Source organism: Myxine glutinosa, chromosome 7 (assembly GCF_964187855.1).
Source record: "Myxine glutinosa chromosome 7, kmMyxGlut1.1, whole genome shotgun sequence".
In the NCBI taxonomy this organism is placed as follows: domain Eukaryota; kingdom Metazoa; phylum Chordata; class Myxini; order Myxiniformes; family Myxinidae; genus Myxine; species Myxine glutinosa.
This window is the reverse complement of record NC_136267.1, coordinates 102,524,206-102,544,663: the sequence shown is the minus strand read 5'-3', so window position 1 is coordinate 102,544,663 and position 20,458 is coordinate 102,524,206. Positions and strand designations below refer to the sequence as shown.

At 45.7% G+C, this 20,458-nt stretch overlaps 1 protein-coding gene across 7 annotated transcripts in view; it reads right to left on the bottom strand.

Moving 5' to 3' along the window:
- The window catches only part of MRPS31 (mitochondrial ribosomal protein S31), a 396,402-nt gene that overhangs the window by 359,490 nt on the left and 16,454 nt on the right, over positions 1 to 20,458 (bottom strand). For 6 of the 7 annotated variants that reach the window (XM_078782073.1, XM_078782077.1, XM_078782074.1 and 3 more), the window contains exon 3: positions 18,239 to 18,413. In XM_078782073.1, coding sequence (XP_078638199.1) covers positions 18,239 to 18,413 — 175 coding nt within the window. Of the gene's footprint in view, positions 1 to 16,282; positions 16,440 to 18,238; positions 18,414 to 20,458 lie in introns of all 7 variants that reach the window. The other variant, XM_078782075.1, reaches the window with a different exon arrangement.

Below are 20,458 nucleotides of genomic sequence, written 5' to 3'. Positions count from 1 at the left end.
GTTGGCCCAGTCGCGCACATCCTTCCTGAGCCCGTGCCAAACAAACTTCGCCGCCACCAACTTTTGCGACGCCTTCCTGCCCGGGTGAGAAAGACCGTGGATGGCATCGAACACCAGCCGTCTCCAGCTTGTGGGTACGACGGGGCGAGGCTGCCCCAAAGATACGTCGCACAATAGCGTGGTGCCTGTGTCCTTGAACGGCATGCCCTGCAGGCCTGGACATCCGGGTCGGACATCTGATCGGCCGCAATGTGGGCGTAGTCGATGCCAAGGTGAACCGCGCCAACTATGGACCGGGAGAGACAATCGGCGACCGTATTATCCTTCCCAGCAACATGTTGGATGTCCGTCGTGAACTCGGAAACGAAGAAGAGCTGGCGTTGTTGACGGGCAGACCACGGCTCCGAGACTTTGGCCATGGCAAAAACCAGGGGCTTGTGGTCCACAAACGCCGTGAACGGGCATGCTTCCAACAAGTAATGGAAGTGTTGGACACCTAGGTAGAGGCCTAGGAGCTCACGATCGAAGGTACTGTACTTTCATTCATTAGGGCGGAGCTGTCGGCTAAAAAAGGCAAGCGGCTGCCAGGCCCCGTTGACCCACTGCTCGTGCACGGCGCCAACCACGTAGTCTGAAGCGTCCGTGGTGAGAGCAATCGGTGCGTCGGGCGACGGATGCGCCAGCATGGTTGCGCTGGCGAGGGCCAGTTTAGCGTCCGTGAAAGCCTTGGCCATCTCCTCGGTCCAGTCGATGGCGCGTTTGGTAGACTTGCCCTTGAGGGCCTCATAAAGGGGCCGCATGAGCTGGGCCGCCCGTGGCACGAAACGATGGTAAAAGATCACCATGCCCAAAAACTCCTGCGGGGCCTTCATGGTGAAGGGGCGAGGAAAACCCTTCATAGCCTCCACTTTAGATGGTAGTGGGACGGCCCCCTCCCTCGTGATGCGGTGGCCGAGAAAGTCAATTGAGGCCACCCCGAACAAGCACTTGGCCGGGTTAATGATAAGGCCGTGCTGACTGAGGCATTCAAAGAGCACTCGGAGGGGAAGCATGTGCTCCGTCCTGGAAGCGCTGGCGATGAGGATATGGTCCAGGTCGACGAACAGAAATGGCAAATCCCGCAACACGCTGTCCATCAGGCGCTGGAAAGCCTGGGCCGCGTTCTTGAGCCCAAAAGGCATACGGAGGAATTCGAAAAGTCGAAACGGTGTAATCACCGCGGTCTTAGGAACGTCCTGCGGCCGGACGGGGACCTGGTGGTAACCACGAACGAGGTCCACCTTAGAAAAAAAAACTTTACCGGCCAAGCGGGCAGAAAAATCCTGGATGTGCGGGATTGAGTAGCGGTCAGGGGTAGTGGCGTCGTTAAGTCGGCGATAATCCCCACACGGGCGCTGACCGCCACCCGGCTTTGGTGCAATGTGGAGAGGCGAGGCCCACGGGCTGTCGGACCGTCGCACGATGCCAAGAAGCTCCAACGTGTCGAGCTCCGCCTTTGCGATAGCGAGTTTCCCCGGGTCAAGGCATCGAGCCAGGGTGTAGACAGGCGGGCCGGTGGTCGGAATGTGATGCTCCACCCGGTGTCTGACGACAACGGCCGAAAACATGGGCCGTGTAAGCGCCGGGAACTCGGTGAGGAGGCGAGCTAACTCATCAGAGGTCGAGAGCGTGCACGCAAGCCTCGTCGAGGCGAAGCCGCTCAGCGAGCATGGAAGTGAACTGAATGTCTCCGCATTAATGAGCCACCGATTTTTAACATCCACCAATAGGCCATTGGCGCAGAGGAAATCAGCGCCCAGCAAGGGGGTGGACACCCTCGCCGTGACAAAATCCCAAGTAAACCGCTGCCCGCCAAAGCACAGTGCCATGACCCGTTTGCCAAAAGTCTGAATAGCACTGCCGTTGGCGGCTTCCAGGGCGGGGCCGTGACTCATGGCCTCCCGGTCCAATGCCGACGCAGGTAGAATGCTCACCTGGGCCCGTGTGTCACAGAGGAAACGACGTCTGGAGTCGGTGTCCGAAATGAACAACAAACTGCCCGAACGGCCGACGCTCATGGCAGTTAACAAGAGCCGGCCACCCCGTTTCCCAACTCGCTGAAGCTGCAGGGTGGCCAGCATGCCTTGGCCTTGGGCCCAAACATTGCGTGGTAAAAGCACAAGCATGGGGCCTTCCGCCGCTGGGCCGTAATGGCGGCCGCGACGGTGACCGCCAGCGGCGTAGGCTCGACGGGGCCGGGGTCCCATGTAGCTGCACTACATTGCTGTCTGGCGGAGAAAAACTTGTCTGCTTCCCTGGCCAGGGCGCGGATATCCTTAACAGACGAGTTGGCCAGGGCTGTCCGTACCTGACCTGGCAGCTGTTGCAGGAACAGTTCTTTGAAGAGGAAACATGGTCGGTGGCTGCCCAGGAGAGACAACATGTGGTCCATCAGCTCCGACGGCTTGGAATCACCCAGCCCGGGCAGAGAAAGTAGCTGGCAGGCGCGCTCGGCCTCAGTGAGCTCGAAGGTTTCGAGCAGCAGCGCCTTTAGCATCATGTACTTGCCGCACTTCGGAGGATCCTGGAGAAGGCTCACCACTCTGGTCGCAGTGGAGCCGCTGAGCGCAGACACGGCATAATTATACTTCGTGTCGTCAGCAGAAATGCTCTGAATGGCGAATTGGGCCTCAGCTTGTGCGAACCAAACGGCAGCTTGTCGTTCCCAAAACTCCGGCAGTTTAATCGAAACTGCGCTCGTCGCCATGTTCGTTTGAAGCTCCGAAAATGTTCGAGAGCAAGATGGAGTCACCAATGTAGGAGTTGCGGACAACGAGAGGGCGAGACACTTCTTGGCTTGTTCAAAGCTCCTTTATTCCAATAGAACTAAACTTATACAGGAACTCACGCATCTTTTATCACACAAATCACTCTTAAGGGGGCGTGGCTCCAACAACCGAGTGCACGCTACGCCCATACCATCAATAGCCCCACTGGTCCCATGCCTGTGGATTATGTCTCAATGGGGTAACCCCCACAGGTGCAAAGTTTTTTGGTTTTTCAAAGATGGCGCCCATACCACGTGACCTATGATGTCATAATTATCATTACAATTTTCTAGAGTAGGAGGTGCACCTGTGGTGAAAATTTTCTGTCAATCGGATCAACGGTTGCAGAGAAAATCATATTTATTCTGTCCATACAAACGGACAAACAAGAAATATGTTGTGCATAGCACGATACTTGCGAAATCCCTAAAATAGGTTGTTGGCCTAGGATGATCTCAAAAATAATTGGTGGTTGAATTCAGTGACCTGGTATGCAAATCCTCTTGAAATTTCAAGTCAATCAGATGAAAACTGAGGATCTTAGAAACCTGGCCTATGTTGACCTTTTGGCCTATGCTGACCTCAAAAATACATGGTGGTTGAATTTAGTGACCGAGTATGCAAATCTTCTTCAAATTTCAAGTTAATCGGATGAAAATTGAGGATTTTAGAAATTTGGCCGATGTTGACCTTTTGGCCTATGTTGGCCTAAAATATAATTGGTGGTTGAATTCAGTGACCAGATATGCAAATCGACGGTTTTTCAGATGAAAATTGATGATTTTGGAAATTTGACCTTGAGTTGACCTTTGACCTTTTGACCTCAAAACTAGTTGGATTCCCAATTTAGTGACTCAATGTGGAAATGCTGTTCAATTTACAAGCCAATTGGATTAAAAATGGCGATTTTAGAAATTTGACCTCCATATGACCTTTGAACTTTGACTTCAAAATCAATAGGCTGCTCAATTGTGATGACCTCGACAGCTTGGTGAAGTTTCGTGAAGATTGGTTGAAAATTGTGACCTGTTGGTGACCTACATACAGACAAACAAACAAACAAACAGACAGACTGACAGACAGACAGAATAATGCACAAGACCAACCAATATACTTGCAAAATCTTCGATTTTCGAAAGTAAGAAACAGACAGACAAACAGACAGACAAACAGACAGATGGACTCAAATGCAATACCCTCTCCTCTGGCAAGGGTAAATATGGAAAAAGTACTAAACAGCAAAAAGGCTAAGAATTTGAATTTAGCCCTTGAATTGCACATGGTACAAATGACTGAAAATGTTCTTATTCATCCATCGAGCACGAAAGCGTCTCCCTGACGGCAGTTTTTCAAAAAGTCTGTTCACGAAGTGACATTAATTGGAACGTACATGCTTCGACTTTCTTTTCAATGCTCACAAATAGAACGATTCTATACTGATTGAAGGCCCACCAACTTTAAATGCCAGTGCAATGACCTTTCTCAGTCTGGGCTTGTTCCACACATTTAGATAACTGTACCAGGAAATATGCGAACCCAACTCAAATTTCAAGTCAATCAGATGGAAATTAATGATTTTGTGACCTTGACCTTTGACCTCAAATCAAATGGCTTCTACTCGTAGCTTTTGATTGGTGAACCAAGTCAGTGACCCAATATACAAATTCTTAAAATTTCAGCTCAACTGCATGAAAATGGTCAATTTTATGTGACGTTGACCATTTGACCAAATTATTCATTTGTCATCCTCATATTCTCATAATAAACCTTTGTTGATATTTTGATGACAAAAGCTCGAATGGTAAAAAAAGGTTGTGGCCCGGTCAGACATAGACAGACAGACAGACAGACAGAAGTGATTGCAAAAGACCGTCTCCCACTGAGCGGGGGACAGGCTAATCAATATTCTACAATACCTTTAACCCTATAAATAAATCGATTCCAAAACACAATTTGAAAATTTATCAATGCAAAGTTTTGATTTGTGAGGCACTTGTACACAAGGCACATGACTTTTTAGAGCAGGCTCATTGGTTACTGCACAATTTCTGGTTCAGGGGGAAAAAATCCCAGCATCTTTGCCTCTTTCTGCTTCTTTTTTTGTTTGTTTAAACAGGATGTCACTTGAGCAGCAGTAGTGTGCTGATCAGGTGTCATGCGGCCCGCAGATTGAGAACTGCTTCATTATGGTAATCGATGCACATGGCAATTGGCTGACTGATGTACCACACTCTGTGTTGCAGAGCATTGGTTCTGCCAAAGCAGTCTATTGGCAAATATCATGCTGGGCGGTTTGCCATCTCTAACCAGCAGTAGTTAGTGCAGGATTTTGGGATTTGGCCATGGTCCTGGCGATAGCTCGCCTACGCTTCGTAAAATATGCCATGGGATCTTTAACGCCCACCAGCTCATGTCGGCAGACAGGACGCTCAGTTTAACGTTGATGAAGGCGCACACATTGATGAATCGCCCGACCTGTCAAACACCTGGATGACCGTTTTTAGCTGGGTCAGGATTCAAACCAAAGCTAGGCGGCTTAGACACGAGCGTGCATACATCTGGGCCTTCCTGTCAGCCTGGCAATTAATAATCGGTGCAAATTACGTTATTTGAATATCTTTCATCTCCTGGCTCTCTTCTCATTCACCTCTCTGAGTGTGGCATTTGCTTGCAAAGCCTTGGTTGGTGAATATTTGCTATGCAGAAATCAAGCCTGTCCATTACTTTGACATTGTTTTTACTACGTTGCAATGTCCACATAAAATGTTTCTAATTGAGCAGGATGTGCAAAATATTTCGTTGTTGGAAAGACTGACAAGTGGCAAGAACCAGATTAAAATTTCTGCACGATACTGTCATGCACCTCTGGGCTCAATATGCAAGGCCCAGGGCGGAGAGGCATACATTGATTAATGCAAGGTCAGACGACTCCATTGAGTAGATACCCGTTTTCTTAATCTTCAAAATGCTTTAATTTTGACTCATATTGCACCACAGAAGCAAAATTAGCAATGATTGTAAAAATATACATATAGGCATACAAGAACAATTACCAAATGACACAGAATAATAAATACAACAACAACAACAACAACATGCATTTTAAGGCCATTTTTCCTGCTAGAGTGGGGGTTAGCCTTGCGGTCCCCATGACAATCTTCTCCATTTTCCCCTATTTTCTGCATCTCTCCTTGTTAACCCCCTTGCCCGCATTTCTTCTTCCATCATCTTTAGCCAAGTCTTTCTCGGTCTTCCCCATCCTCTTCTTCCTTCCACATTCATTTCCATCATTCTTCTCAACCAGTCACTTTCATCCTTCCTCAACACATGACCAAACCATCTCAACTTGTTCCACTTCACAGCATCAATCACAGGCTCTAATCCCATCATCTTTCGCAATTCATCATTTGTCTTCCTCTCTCTCAACGATACTCCGCACATCCACCCAAGCATTCGCATTTCCACCCTTTCCAGCCTTCGTTGCTGCTCGACGTTCATTACCCATGTCTCGCTCCCATAAATCATAACACTTCTCACACATGCAGCATACACCTTTCCCTTCAGCTTCAACGACACTCCCCTCCTCATCAGCACGCCACTCAGGTCCCGAAACTTCTTCCATGCACATCTCACTCTTGCAACCGTTGCCGAGTCTGATCCACCTTCTCCATTCAGCATGTCTCCGAGGTAGCAAAATGTTTTCACACCTTCCAGCTTCACACCGTCTCCAAGATCCAACTCAACATTTCCTCCATCTGCAGCTCCCTCTGTGCACACCTTACATTTGAATGTAGCTGCCACACTGGTTAATGACCCTCTCAGACCACTGCATTTTTGATGAACCCACTCAGCGCACATTGTACATTGAATGGAGTTCACTCCGACACCCTTCCTGCACACAGCACATGGCCACTTCCCAGTTCTTTCCACCTCACCACATGCTTTACCACTTGCCATCACCTTCGTCTTTCCGATATTCACCTTCAGATCTTTTGTCTCCATACATTCCTTCCACTTGTTCATCTTTTCCTTCAGTCCATCCATACTTTCCGCAATCAACACCAGATCATCTGCATACAACAATTCCCACAGTAAACCCTCCTTTACGTTCTGAGCCAGCGCCTTCATCACAGCTACAAATAGTAGTGGACTTAGTACCGCCCCCTGATGCACTCCCACCTTCACCTCAAACTCACAACTGTTCCCGTCCTTCGTCCTTACAGCTGTGTGCGCTATTTTGAACATTGCCATCACTACTCTGATCAACCATTCCTCCACTCCTAACTTCCTCAATGCCCATGTCAATACTTCGCGTGGAACCCTATCGAATGCTTTCTCCAGATCAAGAAACCCAAGAAACAACTTCTTCCTCTTCTCCATGTACTTCTCCTGCAACTGCCTCACAATAAAAAGCGTGTCTGTCGTTCCTCTTCCTGGCATAAATCCAAACTGCATTTCGTCGATTTTCACCTTCTTCCTTATCCTCCTCTCCAACACCCTTTCCAATACCTTCATTCCTTGCTCCAATAACTTTATCGCTTGGTACGAGCCACACGCCAGAGGGTCACCTTTCCCCTTGTTTTGAGGGACGAGGGTACTCAGTTCCCAATCCACTGGAATGCGGCCTTCTTTCACCAACAGATTACAGATCTCTGTCATTCTCTTCACATCCCAATTTCCCGCTGCCTTCAACATATTTCCCACAACTCCCGTCGGCCCTCCCGCTTTTTCATTTTCATCTTTCATTGACATCCAACCACTTTCAAGCTCAACCACATCATCCTCGACCCTACTAAGCCTCTCTTTTAATGCCTCCCTTACTGTCACCTCTTTCAACCTCCCACACCTTCATTCTCGGTTGGTACTTCACCCACCGAGCTCTCCTCGCACCTTTCACCCTTATGTCGCAGACAACCAATTGGTGCTGTGAAACAGCCTCCTCCCCCAGGCTCACCTTTGTGTCCCGGAGGTGCCCCCTATCTCGCCTATGCACCATCAGGTAGTCAACGGTTGTCGTCAACCCACCTGACGTGTAAGTAACAAGCTTATTATCCTCTTTCTGGAACTGAGTATTACAAATCAACAAATCAGCTCCATCAGCAAACTCTAAAATCCTTTCACCTTCTCCATTTCTCACACCATATCCGTAACCCCCATGAGCTCCCTCAAAACCGTCCATACTCCTTCCCACATGTCCATTTAGGTCTCCTCCTACCACAACAACTTCCTCATCTTTCACGTTTTCCATCAGCTTCTCTATCGCACACCAGAACCTGTCCTCTTCATCGCTCGGACCAACCTGCGGAGCATATCTCGAGATGACGTTCACCAAGAGCTTTCCAATCATCATTTTCACCATCATCAACCGATCACTCACTCTAGTCACACTCACCACCACACTGGCTACAAACTCCTCAGAAAACAGGGCACCAACAACATTCACGCCCTCCGGGCACCCTTGCCACACAAACTTGTATTTCTGTCCCTGCCTCCACTTCACCATTCTCACACCACTTCCGTTCCATCTCGTCTCTTGCACACAAGATATGTCCACTCTTCTTCTGATCAATACTTCCACCACTTCTCCTGTCATTGTCTTCCTTCCACCTTCTTCCACCTTCTCCTGTCTTCTCCTGTCATCTCCCTGTCATTGTCCCTACATTCCATGTCCCAAACCTCAGAAACCGATCTCCACTTCGGGCTGTACCCTGCCCATGTGTCGTTTAAATTGTCATGGTTCTCTTTTTTTTTCTTTTTTTCTTTTAACACAGAATAATAAATAACCAACAATAATTACTGCTTATGCTGTAGGCCAGCAGGGGAAGCTAAATAATAAAAGGAAGTCATAAAATCAAAAGGGGGTGGAGGTGGATGGATTAAAAGGACAGTAAGTAACATGATAAATAAGATCTCTTTGAAGTTGCTGAGAGGAGGAGGCCACATGGAGAGGGAGCTGGGGGAAATACATCAAATTGAGCAGCCAACTACTTGCAGAGCCATTTGAGCAAATTATAAGTTGTTTGGGCTGAAGAGCCTCAGGTGTAACTGCAACAGGCAGGGCAGCACAGTGGGCACAGGCAGAATAGCGCTGAGGGTGTCAAGGCAAACCAAGTGCCACATCGGTGGTATGATCCCATAGACACAGATAAAGGAGCCTTGAGGGCACAAATGACAAGCACTGCATTGAAGACAGCTAAAACAGCCCCGAGTATGCAAGCAGTAACCAGAAAGTGCAGTCACAAAGGCAGTCTCACGAAGAGAGACAAACGTCACCAAACCAAAATTCATCACTGCAAGACCTTTTCTATCACATTCAGTTATATTATGAAGAAATTCCAAAAGCTGGACGTGAATTTACTCTCATACTAAAATACGCAATTTGGTGTCTGTCTGTCTGTCTGACGATTTTTGACCGCGACACATTGAGTCGTTACTTATCCAATCTCAACCAAACTTGACAGGGAGACTAAGGGTCACACGATGGAGGTTGTAGCAAATTAAATTCCCCCCCTCTCTTCCCTTCCCAAGGAGGTTTTCTCACCAATGGGGTTGCGTGTTGAAGTGTATATCCATGTTAAGATAGCTTTATCATGGCGTTTCTCCAAAGCCACTTCTAATAACAAAAGTAATAACGCTTTTGATAATAGTATAATATTAACGTTATTACAAAACAATATTAATACTAATAATAGTTCCTATCCCAGAGGGGTGTTTCCTCCTTGAGGAAATGCTGTGTTAACATGTATAAATAGCTTATAGTGGTATTTTTTGGGAGCAACGGTCACTACCAGAAGTAACAATATAATAAACCACAAAAACATACGATTACCTTTTTAAACAGTCGCTAATGCTGTTTCACACTACACTGAAAGATATTTGGAGGAATCTCGACATCCGTGAGTAATTGTTCCCATTTGTATTTTCGTTATAACTATTTATTTTATGGTGTGTGTACGTATAGTGTGTCCTGAGGAAGATTCTCGGTGTAAATCTTTCATACCTGTATAGAAAACTGACTGGTGTGGAAGTTATTGATTTCTGACCGGGTGTTATTAAATCGTGTGTAGAGTGTATTCTCAGTTTTTCCAACATATTGTTTGTTGCACTTTTGGCAAGTGATTAGGTATATGACCCATGTAGACTTGCAGTTCATATAGGAGGTGATGGGGAATTTTTGTCCAGTGCTAGAACTACAAAATTTGTTTCCTTCTCGTAAATGCTTGTGAATAATACATTTTTTTGCTGTGCATTTATAGAAGCCAGGGATCCTAGTTTGTTTGTTGTGGGGCTGTGGGTGCTTTGCTTTTACCAAGAGGTCCCTGAGTGTCCGACCAGTGTCCAATCTCTACCTTACACGATACACTTTAATCAACCGGATCACTCTATAAATGACATTCAAATCTCTGCCATTGAATCAATCACAAATCGATCACACACCACGATTCTGAAACGCGAGTCCTTTTGGAAACATAAACTTCGGACAAAAATCCCTCATGGCATAAATTTTGATGATTAAAGCATGTTCCTACATCAACCCAATCAAATTGTTAACCGTAACCCATTCATTCATTCATTCATTCATACATTCACCCATTCATTCATTCTACCTTTATATGTCATTTATATAAATATATACTGTAAATATATTATATGAATATAAATGGTATGTGAATATATGCTTGTGTGTTTATGTATGTATGTATCATTGTATCTCTATATTAGTATATGCACGTGCACCGGAACTGTAATGCAAACGGTAACTGTAAGGTGCGCTTCACTTCCGTTGAACTTGGGGCCGGTGAGTGAGCTTTGGCGTGGCTCTTCCTTTTGTATGCATTTTCTACACATATCGCACATCTTACACACATATCACTATACATACATGACTGATATACATGCCTGCTGTTTTTGTAGACTCAGAAGAAGACCTTTGTTGGTCGAAAGCTTGTCAAAAATTAAAGATCGAAGTCCTGAAGCTACGTGCGCGTCTGATTTAATCTCCCGATTATTTATTCAATGCAAATGAGACGCCCTGCTCGTACTGTGGAGTTTCTACTATTTCTCACAGTTTTATATATATATATATATGTATATATATATATATTTCTGCCAGTTGATTGTTTGTTTGCCATTTGTATTACAGTGTACAAGAAGGTAGAAATAAATGAATGACATGTTTATCTAACCATTTATTCTTTTGAAAATTATTACGGTCGTGTACGAAGCTGTTTTACTTGCAATTTTCAAAGTGCCCTCCCTCGTGATCGATGCACAATTGCAGCCGAGCAGGCACAGAGTGGCACACACGCTTGCACAGTTCGATATCAATTTCCTCAAACTTTGCAGTGATTTGAGCCTTCAATTCCTGAATGGTACGAGGCTTTTCACGATAAACAAGGTCTTTCATGAGCGATAACGAGGGAGGGCACTTTGATAATTGCAAGGAAAACAGCTTGGTACACTTCCGTAATAATTTTCCCCCGAATAAATGGTTAGATAAACATGTCATTCATTTATTTCTACCTTCTTGTACACTGTAATACAAATGGCAAACAAACAATCAACTGACAGAAATATATATTGTTATGGTTTTTAGAACCTTCACTTTGTAAATTTAGTATTAAAATTCCTGTGTACATTTCCCCTTTTAATTGGCTGTTAATTGAAATGAGTGCACCGTAGTTAGTCCATATACATGCACGTAGAAAATCATATACCCTTCTCAATAGTTATTTCCTTATTATGTGTATTAGTTTAAGGCTGTGTTTCCCATTAATTGACTGCATTCCACCAAACTAGGGCATGCCCGTACTATATCTATATCTAAAACTATATCCCCCCCTCTATTTACATGAAATGGTTTGGTCCATGAAATGTTTTGGTCCATTCGCAACGCCAAAGCGAACGGCGAACGCTTTACATGAAATGGTTTGGTGCATGAAATGTTTTGGTCCATTCGCAACGCCAAAGCGAACGGCGAACGGCTTGCGAGTACAGTGACAATCCCCCCGGGGTTTTTATTAGTTTTAAAACGGAGCTTGGCAACCGCTGGCGTTCTTTAGCCGGCAGCTTCGCCCGCCCGAACGCCGTTACAGTACCTTCGACCGCGAGTTGCTCGGACTTCACTTGGCGGTCAGGCACTTCCGCCATCTGCTCGTGCGAGTACACAGTACAGTGACAATCCCCCCCCCCCCCCCCCTCTATTTACATGAAATGGTTTTTATTAGTTTTAAAACATCGTTTAACGCCAACATAGCGCCAACATAGTTTGCAAACGTGAAATAAATGAATACGCTCTCAAATGTGCCATCCGAGGCAGAGTGTGTCCGCCACGTTCGGCACACGCGATAGTTCGCTGCTCTCTGATTGGTTGAATCGTTTTTTGGACATAGCTCGGTAAGTAATTGTCCGATTAATATGAAACCTTGAAAAGGCACATCCTCGGGTCCCCAGCAATATACCTGGCAAGTTAAAAGTATATCGGACCCGTGGTTGTCGAGAAACAGCGGTCACAGACAAACAAACGTACAAACGTACAAACGTACAAACGTACAAACAAACACACAGAGATTACTGGAATTATAGATAGATGACATAAGATAGGTCCCCTTCAAGGATTGCATTTCCCAGCCAAACTCTCCCTCTCTGTGCAAAACCGCTGGACAAGCGTGGGGTGCGCGCCCTCTCAACTGGCCCTGGTTTGGAAGCAGCTTTCGCCGTCAAAGTGAATATGTGCTCCGTGCTCTGTTTGGACAAGAAGGGCGGGGTCGCCGAGAAGAGACAAGCCTGTGGCTCGCCACGGGGGGGCGGGGCTGTTCACCTCCATGCCCAAGTAAGGCTACAAGCCCGTGGCTCGCCACAGGGGGGCGGGGCGGGGCTGTTCAGCTCCATACCCAAATAAGGTAACAAGACTGTGGCATTGCCATATAAGGCCACCAAAACAGAGCACGGGGGCGGTACTCAAACGGCCGAGGGTGTGTCACGACCCCGCTTGATATATGCGTGCGACAATCACGCAAGAGAGGACATACGAGAGGACATGCTACTTGGCTGGTACAAGAACTGGTACGAGAGCGGGGTGCATGCTGCTGAGCTGGGTTCGAGGCTGGAGCTGGGTTTGAGGTACTGGAGAGGAGAATCCCAGGGCTACCGACAGAGAGAGAGAGAGAGAGTCGTGGGTCGGAACGGAACCTCGCCAGATGAACGAACCTCCTGCCAGTCCTGTCATCATCCCCGTGTAAGTCTGACTGTCGTCTGTTCGTCCGTGTTGTCCTGGGGTTTTAAGTAAGACTGTATAGATAAGTAGTATTGCACTGTGTCTTCTTCTCCTTCTGTCTTTATTTTCGTATTTTTCCTTCTTCCTTGGTTTCTTTGGTCTTGTACATAATAGTTAGTAATAAATCCCTGTTCTTCCTACCTTGCCTTCTTTCCTTTACATCCGTTTCGTTTTAGTGATTTCCCCATTGAATACCTGTGGCACGACTTGGCCAACGTTTAGGATCGGGTGTAGTATTGCTAATGGTTCGAGCCGCGGCTGCTAATCCGCTCGGCAAATAACATCTTGTCCGCGGTCTCGAACGAGGTTGCTCACCTGCCTCTCTGGAGGGAGCTGGGCAGCTTCAGGACTCACGTCGGTCAGTCGCAGACAAGGGGACTAATCCCCCCTTGGTAAGGGGAAAAGGGGCCGACGGTGAGATCCGCAACTATATATATATATACATATATATATATATATATATATATATATATATATATATATATATATATATATATATATACATATATATATATATACATATATATATATATATATATATATATATATATATATATATATATATATATATATATATATATATATATATATATATATATATATATATATATATATATACACCAGTCACTATGCGATTTCATACCATCAGTGGTGAACCGCCATTAAGGTATCCCATCCAGCTTTGCTGTACCTTAATGGGAGCGATAAGTGCCATCTGCCACATTACCTCTGGTATCCACTCATTATATGGAATCCCCTGGATGCAGCCAGGAGCAAACCAATCCAAATATATGTGCAGTTCTCCAGCTTTCAATGAGCGCAAGTAATGACGTCACTGCCATGTACATACGCTCTGCCTGTCAAGCTCTCAAGAGAACCCTCTGACAGAGCAGAATTTTGATCTTAGTTCAGATACTCTCATAAGTGTATGTAAAACTCACAGTTACCGACCTGGTTTCGCCCTTTTGGGGCTCATCAGGGCAACGCAGTGAGTACTGCATACACTTATGACTCTGAAAACCTTTCGGTTATATACCAGTCACTATGCGATTTCATACCATCAGTGGTGAACCGCCATTAAGGTATCCCATCCAGCTATGCTGTACCTTAATGGGAGATTGCGGTTTTGATGCATTTTGCTGGTTTGCTGGTTTGATTGCTGGTTTGATTGCATTATATATATATAATGTTGCGGTTTTGAGTCTGTCAAGTGAGTCTAATAAAGGTTAAAGTTTGCCCCGCATAGTTAGTCACAAGAGCAACATGTAGCCTCGCGATAGTATAGTTATGTCTTAGTATTTGTGAGCGTAGTTCCTTTCCATTGTTAGTCTGCGTTGAGTAGGAGCCAGGAGAATAGGCCCTACTTCTACCGATCATTCTACATCCGTAGGCTCGATCCATTTTGCTAAACGTTGGTTGATCATTGGGCGAGTTAACATGAGGCAGGCCTAGGAAGGTCGGGGCGGAGTCGAGGGTCGAGCGGCGGAAGCGCTGACGGTAAGCACGAGCTGCCAATCAGAGCTCGGAGGTGGTGACGGCGGCGTGGTGTCAGAGGGTGTGGTGAGAAGGTTCGAGTGAGTTCCAGAAGGTTCGGGGTGCGTAGCTATAAAACCGGCTGCGCAAAAGCCCTTGAGTGGACTTGCGGCAAAAGGATTGGCGAAAGAACTTGATGAACGGTGAAAGCTGTTGAGCAGCGAACTTGCACGAGAACGCGTGCGCTAACCAGCTCGGAGGATCGAAGAAGACGAGTTGGCCGCGTGTGCGAACACTACATATACGCGGGCGCAGCCAGACACGCTTATAAATCGAATACAGCGCATTTGAGATGCGCGAGTGAGAAAGGCTGAGTAACCGCCAGCCGCGCTAAAGTCCGCCCTCTGCCGTTCCGCCCCATCATCTGTTTGTTCGGGAGACACGCCACAAGTCCCTGCCTTCGCCTGCCACCATCTTCGTGGGACGTGCCGGGGCCGTGGAGAGCCGGACGGGGACCATGTCTGGATGACCGCCTCGACGCGTTGGGGAACATCTGCCCTTCTGCAATTCCCTGTGTGAGTGTGAGACGGGCCCATTGTCCAAGGGATAAGTTAAGACTGTTTAAGGCTACTCTGTGTCTCTTCGTCCTTGAACTTGTATATACGTGGGGGAAATTAAACCCTTTTTGTTCTTCCTTTCTTCCTGATTCGATCGTTCCGGTGGTTTCCTCATTTGACCAAGCGTGGCACGAATAAGATCGCTCCAATCGGGTTCCACTAATTAAGACTGCACGGACCACGTGTACGCAATCCGCTCGGCGTACTCACATCACACGTGGTTCGTGTGAGGCTTGTTTCCTCGCTTTCAGGGCAGCGCGGGGAATTAGGTACGAGTGAGAAGTAGTCCCGAAACCCTACTCCGCGTGTGTCCGAGAGGGACGTCTCAAGTCTCGGTTCCGCCAGGCCCAGCAAAGACAAGGGTATTAATCCCCCCTTGATAAGGGGATTAAGGGCGGCATAGAGAACCGTAACAATATATATATGAACAGAAATCGGATGCTACTTTTGACTCACCCTGTATATTAAAAAAAACATTTTTAAAACACCTTTAGAGGCCATTTTTCCCCGCAAAGCGGGGGTTGGCCTTTTTCTGGCACCGTGGTTGTTGTTGTTTGTTGTTGTTGGTCCCCTTTTTGAAGCAATGTTTTACGGCCGGATGCCCTTCCTGCCGCCAACCCTGTTTGTCGCATTTTATGATAAACAGGGAATTACCAGTGAACTGGTACTCAATTAGCCGACCTCGGAAGGATGACAGGCTGAGTCAACCCCCCTGGCGTTAATTCAGCGATCGACCGGGATTCGAACCCAGGATCCTAGGATCCTAAGCTGGCACCCTAGCCGCTAAGCCAACACTAGGCATATATATAGCTGGAGCGACCCACTGTGGTGGTAAGTAGGCAATGAGTGGCCTCAGCAATTAGTCATTACCTCCATCTTGGATTACCCTAGCCCAGGGAGGCTGGCTAGGTAAGTAGTTTCAGGTAAAAAGATTGTGTTCATGTTCAATATTCTGCTGTGATTTAGGCTGCAATCACAGGCATTCCCATGAGGTTGTTAACTCCATATGTGGGTTGTATATTGCTTTTTCTTTCTTTCTCAATTCTTAAAAAAAAGACATATGCGTTCATATACATTCACGCTTATCACACTCTCAGCTATGCCTGTACCTCTCGCATTCTAGCAAGGGAAGGGTATTCCAACATGGCGGCTGCTTGCCCCACGAGCGCGTGCTGCAGCTGCGCTCCAGTTGTATATCCAGCTCGGTGAACACGCCCCAGCAAATGTGCGAGACTGAGCTTAGTGTGCATGGCCCTAACAACACCTCTGGATATAGAATCAAGGCCATGAGCTTGCAATATGCACGCATCACATCGTTAGCCGCATGCTCATCACACAAATTCACACTGTGTTAAATTGACTGTTCTTCACATCAAATTTTGACCCAATATTTTTTGAAACTGAATGCTCATCAAATAAAAAATACTCAAGTTTTTACAGTGACATGTGCTTTAGTACTATTTTCAAGATTTCATGGATAAAATTATCTTGTTAATAGCTGAAAGTTGTGTGGAGCTAATGTTTTGGAAAACGCAATAAATGGGTTAATATATGAAAATATTTTTCTACAGCAAACATTAAAACTGTTCTAGTATTATTTTGCTGTAAGTTAGTAGGTAGATAATTGAATAGCTGACTGGAGTGTTCTGTATTTACAAGTTGTGAGGTTGCTGGTATGAAAAGCACCGAATCTGTAGGCATCATGAGAAATAGTAATTTAAAAGTAGATACTGATTTTTATAAACTTTGATTCGCCAGCAAATAATATATGCTACGGCGGGCAGTGCTGGTTGGCCAAAAAAAAAAGAAAAAAAAAAAGGTTTAGTGGCCTGGCGGACCACAAAAAAAAAATAAGCGTGACTCCTGTTAACCATTGCACACTTCTGCAGAAGGTCTTCTAAGACAAGACACCCACCCGGCAGAGCGCAGGCAAACGTCGCTTGGGAATTGCTGCTTCTTCGTAGAGCAAAAGTGTAAAAAAAAAAAAAACACCTTCAGGGGCGTAGGCATAAAAAAGGTAACCTTGTAAAGCTTAACCACTTGAGAACTGGTATTGACCGCTGCAGAGTGCCGATACCGAAGTTGGCTTCAATGAAATTGCTAGTTTGAACAATTGGTTGTGGCCGAGAGCTAGACGATGAACATCTCCTCTGTGGACTCCTGCCTGGACCATGCACAACCATGGTAACCTATATAGCAATAACAGTAAAGCCAAGGCACTGTGTACAGTTATGATAGAGAAAGGTGTGAAGATACGAGACACAGAATCTAACACTTACTCTGTGTGGCGCAAAAGGGTTCTTGATGCCTACACAACTCATCCACCAAGTTTTTTCCGAATACATCCACAACTTTGAGATATCGTGCTACATAATGTTTTTGGCCCTATCTCTCAATGGTGAAGAATCGCTTTTAAATTATCATGTCCTGATACGTATCTTCACCAAAATCTAATAAATTCTTCCTCGTCACACGCCCAACCTTTCCACCAGGTTCGTCCGAATCAGTCCATACCTTTTTGAGATATCCTACTCACAAACGAACAGACAGAGACAAATAGGGGTGAAAACATAACCGACGCCCTCTGGTGGTGGAGGTAAAGATGGGAGGTGGAAAAGAAAATCGCAAAATCTAACGAGCAATTCTCTGGTTTTGAATTTAGAGTATTATTTCATTATTGGAGCATTTCCTCAGTTTTGTCAACTCGAATTTTGTCTGGGTGAGAGTGCGGACAGAAATCACTACAATTGCAAAATGCTTAAGCAATGCGTGGCTGAAAGTAAAAAAAAACCTGCATGTTGAAGGCTTGCTGACCTCTTGTGTGTCAATCATTAAAGATTAGGGGTGCCAATCGTTAAATGCTACATTTTTAATCACCAACTGCACTACCTCCCCCCCCCCCCCCCCCCCTAGCCAAAAACATAATCAACTTTCTCCCTTTTCAAACACATTCTTAATGACTCTCCTGCCCTCACCAATAGGTATTTCCCCCCTAAGTCCCACCACCCACCTCTTCCCTGTATATAATATGTACATGGTTCCTAATACTGTATCACGAGACTTACCGGCGCCCTCGTGAACCTTCTGCTTTACGACGGCTTTCTTTAACTTTCCTCTGAGAAACCATCGGATGTGTGCCACCATCATTTTCAGCTACCCTCATGGAGTTGAGAAGGCTTGCCAACTTGGCCTTTGACTTGCTGCTCGACCTTGCAGCATTCGTTGAGCCAGCAAAGCTTTCTGGAAACCAAAAGACAAACATTAAAGCACAGAAGTAATCAAAGTGCCTAAGCGGCCCCGTACTAGAGATAACAGAGTTCTAGGCAACATAATAAAGTGCCCGTGGATTGGATATGGCAGAGTACCATGCGATGCATCAAAGGCGATTAATATTCTTGCACGCTTACGAAAGTCTGATCTCAACTATGTTTAAACCAAACAATTATAATAAACTGAAAATTTGCAATGAAAAGTACACTTTTAATCCAGGGACAAACAACTCCCTCGTTTCATCACCAATGAACCAAACATATCACTTCAGCTTCTTTGCTAATTCCAGTGGAAAACAATACTCAGGAATATATATATTTTTAGCCGCGTCGCAGACGCTGCTCATTGAGTGCCCTCTGCTGTTGTTGTTGTTACCACCGTTTCTTCTTCTTCTTCTTGTTCTTGCAGAGAAGACAAAACCTCAAAGCTCCACCCATTCTGGGAGAGCCTTCATATAAACAAATATCCACCATTTTATTAACTCGCATAGCTTTGAGGCCTGTTTTGTAGGCCCGTGGTGTCTTCCTCTCACACAGTTTTCTTTCAAATCAAATTCGATATATCATTTCATTTTTCACAGTCGCTAACATAGTTTTAGACTCGGTTGAAAAAAAACGGGAAGAAAATCCGATGAAAGTTGCCCTTTATAGAACGAAATGAATTCTCAAAGGCCTGTAACTTCAAGTCCATTGACATATATTTTTTTAAATCGCGGCATGCTCAGTCATACACCGCCCGAAATAAGAGACGGGAAAATGCCGAGATATATATATTTTGTTTAAATTGCGGCATGCTGTCATACACCGCCCGAAATAACAGACGGGAAAATGCCAAGATATCTATCTATAATTCCAGTAATCTGTGTGTGTGTGTGTGTGTGTGTGTGTGTGTGTGTATGTGTGTATGTCTGTGTGTTTGTCTGTGACCGCTGTTTCTCGACAACCACGGGTCCGATATACTTGAAACTTGCCAGGTATATTGCTGGGGACCTGAGGATGTGCCTTTTCAAGGTTTCATATTAATCGGACAAGTAGTTACCGAGCTATGGCGATTTCTTTACCAAACTCCGCAAGCCGTTCGCTTTGGACCAAACCATTTCATGTAAATAGAGGGGGGGGATTGTCACCGTACTCGCAAGCCGTTCGCTTTGGACCAAACCATTTCATGTAAATAGAGGGGGGGGATTGTCACCGTACTCGCAAGCCGTTCGCTTTGGACCAAACCATTTCATGTAAATAGAGGGGGGGGATTGTCACCGTACTCGCAAGCCGTTCGCTTTGGACCAAACCATTTCATGTAAATAGAGGGGGGGGGATATAATTTTAGATATATATATAGTACGGGCATGCCCTAGTATTAAAAATTCGTCCATTTGATGACAATCGTCACGATGAAATATTTAATTTATACGTCGTCACAATAATGTGGAGAGGGGAGCATAGCTTCGTTCACGTGTCGCCACATACGGGAAATTGCCGAGATATATATTTTTTTCAATCGCGGCATGGTCAGTCATACACCGCCTGAAATAACAGACGGGAAAATGCCTAGATATATTAAAAATTCGTCGCCACACACGGGAAATTGCCGAGATATATTTTCACTTTGCACAAAAATAACATCAAGTAATCGAATCAATAGGAATGTCCTGTGCCTATAACATCGACGTTTTCGGCACAGCTGCATCTAGGCATTGTGTAACATCGACGCGGCTTTTGTTTTAATTAAAACTTTTTGTACTTGTTTTTTATATACATGATCTAAACTTTGCATGATCCACACACAGGCAAACGCATGCACGCACGCACGCACACACACACACACACACACACACACACACACACACACACACACACACACACACACACACACACACACACACACACACACACACACACACACACACACCACTTCGATGAGACAAACGCATTGGGGGAAGTGTTGTCACTTCTCGGGATACTCTGGGTACCAGCGACATCACAACAATGGCGCCGCTTTTCTCACCGCAATCAGTG